Raw genomic sequence first — 7814 nt, forward strand, 5'->3', positions numbered from 1 at the left:
AGTGCCTTAGGCACTACGCTACCAGAGCTCCTCAGACGACATATAGCACTGGGCAAATCGGCTGCAAAGGACCTCTTTCAAGTGATGAAGAACAAAGATATCTCCTTGAGGACCAAGGTGCGCCTGATACAATATGTGGTGTTTTCAATTGCCTCATATGCATGTAAGAGCTGGAAAATGAATAAGGAAGACAGAAGACTTGATGCTTTTGAGCTGTGGTGTTGGCAAAGTATGCTGAAAGTACCATGGACTGCTAAAAGAACTAACAGGTTTGTCCTGGAGGAAGTGCAGCCAGAATGCTCCTTGGAAGCAAGAATGGCCAGACTTCGTCTCACCTATTTTGCTCATATTGTAAGAAGGGACCATTCTGTGGAGAAGGATGTCATACTTGGTAAGGTAGAGGGTCAACGAAGGAGGGGAAGGCCCTCAACAAGACGAATTGACATGGTGGCAGTGGTGATGGGCTCAAGTATAGCAGGGATCTTCTGTGTATGCAAGAAGGCACAATAATACTTTTCTGGTCTGGGAAAGGAACCTGTAATGGGGAAGGAGTTTGAATATCTTGGTCAAAGAGGAGGGGCTCATTGAAAATTTCATGTTCTGAGAAAGAGATAAGATTAAATATCTGGAAGGTATTTCTTCTCTGGTGTCATTAGCCCTGGATTAAAGAGAAAGGCTTCTTTATCTGAAAAACAAATGATAAAGACTATTAAGATTGTAGATAAGTTCCAGGAATAAGATAATGTATTTGAGGTTGGTTAAGTGGAGTGCATATGTCAATAATATAATTTTTATAAGGATTATTACTCCTTTTTGGAAATGCATGCAAATATTTTTTCTCTAGATCATTTTTACCATGTTTTTAAGACAATTGACCATTTTCACAAATATGTGAATACTTCAGGAATATTGTTCTTTCTTGGGCCCAGTAGCTGAATATTGCCCTTAAAAGCACACCGTCTCCATTTCATAACCAAATTAATTGTTGCTCAAAGTGTTTTATAGAAATACACATTCGTGTGTATATGAAAGTAATCTTAATGTGACTTGAATTTTTTTTCCCTATACAAATGATTTTTTGGCAAATACTAGAAATAATGGAGTTGTTAGGATATGCTGATGAACTCAAGTAAGCATACTTTGAATTTAAAAATGATTTACTTAGAATATTTTCTCAGTGATAACCATTACAAAGTAAACTGAGTGTTTTAAAAGTCTCAATAAAATGATAACTTTTTCTTCAGTAGCCTTTTCCATTTAAAGAGCTCTGGGAGCTCCGGTGGTCTAGTACCTAAGGCATTTGATTGCTATCCAAAAGACTGGTGGTTCAAACCCAACAGCCGCTCCTTGTAAGGAAGGTTGGGCAATCTACTTCTGTAGAGATACTACCTCGGAAACCCAAGGAGGGTTTGCTGTGAGTTGGACGTGACTCAATGGCAGTGAGTTTACTTTTTTGGTTTGGTGGTGTATAGTGATTAAAGCACTAGGCTGCTAACCCAAAGGTCAGTGGCTCAAACCCACTAGCTGCTCTGTGGTAGAAAGATGAGACAGTCTATTTCTGTAAAAACATAAAAACTTGGAAATCTTGTGGGGGCAGTTCTACTCTGTCTATAGGGTTACTGTGAGTCAGAATGAACTCAATGGCAGTGGGTTTGGTGTTTTTGCTTTTATTCAGTCTTTTAAAGGCTTCAGCAGCTGGCAAGTTGAATCAGCAATTTGAGTTGAATAGCATCAGTACTGAGGCCCAGTAGATATGCTGAAATATCTGTAAGATACTTGCTGATTACAAGATAATAAGAATTGGCGGGGAAAAAAAAATTCTCTGATTGCTTTTTGAACTTAGTCTGGTTCCTTGGCAACTTATTTTAAAATACGGCTGTAATTGATTCCCATTTATGCCCTGAAGGCAGAGTCAGGAAAAGTCTGGGATCCTTAGAGTTGCTGCCCACAGATCCACCTTGCGCAGCCCATGGAATTTTAGAGTTGACAGAGAAAGGTGTGTCTCACATCAATGAACTGAAATTTCCTTAGTATTCCGAAATCTAAGCTTATTTAACCAAATGCAAATAATAAGGAAATAGTAATGTGGAGAAGCTTCAGTTCTTTTTTGTTTTTATGTTTTTTTCCTTTATGATGTCTGATTAACTTCTGATACTTTTTCCTATTGATCCAGACCACCTTTACCCTTTCTGGCAGCCATGGACAAATATTTACCAGGGGGCATGGCTTCCTGGAGAGGCATGTTATGTTTCCATCTATAGCACTGCCTTAGAACAGTTGCTTTTCTGAAGTGATGAGGAAATACGTGTGTTCCATGAAGAAATCCAGGTGGTTTGCAATTCTAGAGGGAGAGAAAAGATGGCTGAAAAGGGGAAAGTGCAGGAATGGTAAAAATCTTTTCAAAGCACTTCTTAATGCGTTCTATTGCCATATGAATGCAAGTGATACCTCTCCAGTGTTATTTCTCCTTAGAAATCATTGCCTTCGATTTAGAATTATTTTTATAGTACTGGGTCAGTGTTTTTATTGCCCTCCTAACCATTTTTTAAAAATTTTTGCATATAAAATAATAATTTATAGTTTTATGTATAGTAATACAGTCCTGTGTCCAAATTTCTGTTTCCCTTATGCAGAGGGTTACTTCTACAGGAGAACAGCAGGTTTGCAGAAGCCCTACATTATTATAAATTGGCGATTGGGAGCAGGCCTACACTGGCATGTAAGTATTATTTGAGTTTTATTGAAATCACTTCCAGTCCTCCTTTTATCCTGAAAATTACCTTTGTTATTTGCAGGCTCATGGAGAAAAAAATATGGCACTCCTATTTCTAAATAGTTGCTGCTTGAACTATCAGCCTCTAATACATCTCTCTCAACTTTATAACTTTGTTGTTGTTGTTGTTGTCATGTGCCGTTGAGTCGGAACTGACTCATAGCGACCCCTCCTTGGGTTTCTGAGGCAGTATCACTATGGAAGTAGATTGCCCTGTCTTCCTTCCGAGGAGTGGCTGGTGGATTTGAACCGCTAGCCTTCTGGTTAGCAGTCAAGTGCCTTAGCCACTATGCTACCAGAGTTCCCTTATAACTTTATTATTTTGATGTCTATTTACCATTTTTTGTAAACCTAAAGATTGAAACAGTTTTTATTTAACTACGTTTTAAGCTAAAAAATATTTTAATATGTGATACCTGTGGTTCTTACTACATTATTGATCCCATAAATACTTGTTCCATAAATATTTATTTCTTGGTTTCCTTTTAAGATCAGAAATAATTTATAGAAACATAACTGAATTAATGATAATTTTATTTTCGCCACAGTGTACATTAGCTTCTAACACTTATATTTCCACTTTTTTCCCTCAGCTGCATATTTAAACACTGGTATTATTCTAATGAACCAAGGAAAGACAGAAGAAGCCCGACGTACATTCTTAAAGTGTTCTGAGATCCCCGATGAAAATCTAAAGGACCCTCATGCACACAAGAGCTCTGTTACCAGCTGTTTGTATAACCTGGGAAAACTCTATCATGAACAGGGACACTATGAGGTGAGGCCAAAGCCTCTTAAGTCTTCCCTTCCTTCTTGTTCCAGTGCTATCCCCAGTGTAGGGACACTACCAACCTTTTAGAAGCTAGTATGTGTGTTTATTAAAAGGGTATTGTGGTCAACTTAGCGTGGAAAAACTTCTGCTAAACGAAATTTAACAGTTTCCTTTACTGTGAAGTTTCTAAGAGCAATTATAATATGTAATATGTATTATGACTCTTCAAGAATGAGATTAACATGCCTCATCTCAAGCTTATGTTCTCCTCCTCACTTTGATTTTATGACCAAGATACAGTTGCCGAACTGTTATGCTATATCCAGTGTTTGATATTTTTAAAACAATATAAATGAAAATAAAAGAACAACGCAACACACTCCTTTGGAGTTGGAACTGACTCACAGTGACTCCTCCTTGGGTTTCCGAGGAGGTATCACTACGGAAATAGACTGCCCAACCTTCTTTCCGAGGAGTGGCTGGTTGTATTTGAACTGCCAGCCTTCTGGGTAGCAGTCAAATGCCTTAGGCACTATGCCACCAGAGATTTCTTTACTATTAAGGAAGTGATTTGATGCATTTCTTATAAATCTGTTTAAAATGATAATGAAATAAAATGTTCAATAAAATGAAATTTAATATTTTTTAATTGGGAGGAGAAGAAAAATGATGAACTTGTACAGGAAATTAGGAGATGACCCAGCCTCATGTCTCTTTATCTCACAAGATGCATGCCTGTATGAGTTCATTTATTCCCTCACGTTTGCTGTCTTTTTCCCTTCTCTTTCTCAAGCACCTACCCCACTACATACTATTTGAAGAGTGCAATAAAAGAATGGTGATAATAACTTTTCAAATAATCATATTTAATAATTTCCTTAGATTTCCAGGAGGTGAAAATGTTAGATTTCTTATTCGGTGTTACATTTCATATGTCATTTTTTTTACTAACCATTCCGGGTATTTTCATTCATGAACTTGAGCTAGTGTGATATCAAAGGACAGCTCAATTATTTTCTGCTAATAAACCATTAAGAAACAGCAGTGGAAGATTCTAGTTTTAGGAGGATGTTACTATCTTATTTCCAGTAAATATCTTTGTACCTTAGTGACAATTTTGTTGTTGTTTTTTAAATTAGGATGCCCTTACTGTATACAAGGAAGCAATTCAGAAAATGCCAAGACAGTTTGCCCCGCAGAGCTTGTACAACATGATGGGTAAGAAAATCATTAATACTTAGTTGATATTTCAGAAACTGTTAAGAAATTAAAACCTGTGCTTGGGTTAAAGAGAAATATAAAAAGTAATATCATTAATCCTCACAAACAAATCATCTTCACAAATGGTACTCACAGTCAAATATTATTTATCAAGGCACCCCTGTTCAATAAAGAGCAAATAAATTAACCTAGTGATCCCAAACATGTTGGCTATGGACTCCTGGTTGTTGCAAGGAACTCACAAATCTATATGTGTACCAAGTATTATCTAGGTACCAGAATTTAAAAAGTAGTATCTTATTGTTATTAGACAATGTCAAGTCAGTTCCAGCTCATAGCGACCCTATGTCCAATAGAATGAAATACTTCCTTGTCCTTGGTCATTCTCACAATCATCCCTCTGGCTGAGCCCATTGTTGCAGCCACTGTTTCAGTCCACCTCCTTGAGGGTCTTTTTCACTGAGTGTCTACTTTATCAAGCATGAAGTCCTCCTCCAGGGACAGGTCCCTCCTGATAACATGTCCAAAGTATATGAGACAAAGTCTTACTGTGCTTGCTTCTAAGGAGTATACTGGCTGTACTTCTTCCAAGACAGAGTTGTTCATTTTTTGGCAGTCCATGGTATTTTCAGTATTCTCTGCCAGGAGCATAATTCAGAAGCATGAATTCTTCTTCATTCTTCACTATTCATTATCCAGCTTTCACATCCATATGAGGCAATTGAAATTACCATGGTTGGATCAGGCACACCTTAGTCCTCAAAGGGACATCTTTGCTTCTTAATGCTTTAAAGAGATCTTTTGCAACAGATTTGCCCAGTGCAATACATTGTTTAATTTCTTGAGTTCTGCTTGATGGATAATGATTATGGATCTAAGTAAAATGAATTGCTTGACAACTTCAGTACTTTTCTGTGTTTATCGTGATAATACTTATTGTTGCAGTTGTGAGAATTTTTGTTTTCTTGTACGTATGTGTAATTTTTCATGTATGTTCAGTATTGAAAAACAATGCATACTTATTTAAGTGAATTTGTCAAATTCCTGCAAAGTTTTTATTAGAGGATTATTGTTTTGGTTACCTAGTGCCACTCTGACAAGAATATGCCACAAATGGGATGGCTGGGAAAAACAGGAGTTTATTCTTACAATTTGGAGGCTTTAAGTCCAAGTTCAAAGTGCCAGGCTCTGGGGCTGTTTGAAAGCCCCTTGATCTTGGGCTTCAGCTCTGCCTCTTGCTCCTGGCCCACTGAAGCTGGGTGCATCTCTTCACTCAGGCAGCTACTGGTTGCCAAAGCTAACAAGCCCAAGGTTGACAAATAAAATGGCACAGTTCTGATGTTGCCAAACCACAAGGCAGACAATTAATTCAAGTGCATTGTAAGTCCCAAGGTCGGCAGAGCATTGCAGGCTGCTGAACAACAATTCAGCTACATGCAGGGTCCAAACTGCCATAAGCTAGAGACCGTTCCCAAAGCTGCTTCTTATATACGGGAAGGAGACCACATACCCAAAGCAGCTGCTCAGCTGCTTGTGGTGGATCCCACCATGGAGTTCATTGCTAGTCTCATTATGAGGAATAACTACCACCACCTGCCCAGCCACTCAACCATGCCCAGCCAAGTTGACACACAAACATAGCCACCACAATTATCAAAAGTAAAAATACTATGATATAGCGATTCATTATTTTTGATGCTAAAAAATGGTGAGACTAACTGACTGAAACTGTATGATTTTCATTAATCAGGCTTTGGATCTCTGGGTTTATTCAAGTTAGTATTATATAGGAAAACGAATACTGTGAAGTCTAAAACTGTGCTACTGTAATAATTCCTTGTTTTACTTTGAATAATTAGCTCAGTAATAATATCAGTAAGTAAGTAGATCAAGGGCATGGATTTTCTAGGTACAAGAGGTCAAGGACTAGCATTTCTAATAAAATATCCACTTATCACATGCGATTCCAACAGTCATCTGTCAGTTTATCATACTGTGGTAGCTTCCTTGTTGCTGTGATGCTGGAAGCTACGTCACTGGTATTTCAGACACAAGTAGGGTCGCCTATAGTGGAAAGGCTTCAGCAGAGCTTCGAGACTAAGACAGACAAGGAAGGACATAGTAGCCAGGTCTACTTCTTGGGGAAAAAAAAAAAAATGGCCACTGAAAACCTTATGAATAGCAACAAAACATTGTCTGATATAGTGTTGGAAGATGTGCCCCTCAGATGAAATGCACTCAAAATATGACAGGGGAAGAGTTGCCTTTTCAAAGCAGAATTGACCTTAACATTATGGATAAAGTAAAGCTTGTGGGACCTTCATTTGCTGATGGGGCATGACTAGAAATGAAAAGAAACAGCTTCAAGCATTCATTAATAATCAGAATGTGGAATGAACAAAGTATGAATCTAGGAACATTGGCAGTTATTAGAAATGAAATGGAATGCTTAAAGATTGATATCCTAGGCCTTAGTTTATTGACATGGACTGGTATTGGCCACTTTGAATTGGACAGTCATATATGGTCTACTATGCCAGAAATGAGAAATTGAAGAGGACTGGTGTTATACAGATCATCAAGAAGATCATTTAAGGATCTATCCTGAAGGACAGTGCTGTCAATGATAGGATAATATCTATATACCTGCAAGGAAGGCCAGTTAACATGAGTATTATTCAGAAGTACACACTAACCACTGACTCACTCAGTGCCATTGAGTCAACTCTGACCATAGTGACTCCTTTTGGGTTTTTGAGGCAGTAAATTTTTGTGGAAGTAGATTGCCCAGTCTTCTTCCCATGGAGTGGCTGGTGGGTTCGAACAGGGAGCTCTGGTGGAGTAGTGCTTATGGCATTTGACTGCTAACCGGAAGGTTAGTGGTTCAAACCCACCAGCCACTCCATGGAAGGAAGACTGGGCAATCTACTTCCATAAAGATTTACTGCCTCAGAAACCCAAAAGCAGTTACTATGAGTTGAAATTGACTCCATGGTAGTGAGTAACCACTAAAGCCAAAGATCAAGAAATTGAAGATTTTTTTTTTTT

At 38.1% G+C, this 7814-nt stretch overlaps 1 protein-coding gene across 1 annotated transcript in view; it reads left to right on the forward strand.

The window, feature by feature from the left end:
- Positions 1-7814, forward strand: part of TMTC2 (transmembrane O-mannosyltransferase targeting cadherins 2) — a 661377-nt gene that overhangs the window by 394054 nt on the left and 259509 nt on the right. The window contains exons 5-7 of the mRNA XM_007955475.2: positions 2634-2719; positions 3367-3551; positions 4685-4763. Coding sequence (XP_007953666.1) covers positions 2634-2719; positions 3367-3551; positions 4685-4763 — 350 coding nt within the window. The remainder of the gene's footprint in view (positions 1-2633; positions 2720-3366; positions 3552-4684; positions 4764-7814) is intronic.

Source organism: Orycteropus afer, unplaced genomic scaffold (assembly GCF_000298275.1).
Source record: "Orycteropus afer afer isolate SDZICR_OR568_19922 unplaced genomic scaffold, OryAfe1.0 scaffold00504, whole genome shotgun sequence".
NCBI classification, from domain to species: Eukaryota; Metazoa; Chordata; class Mammalia; order Tubulidentata; family Orycteropodidae; genus Orycteropus; species Orycteropus afer.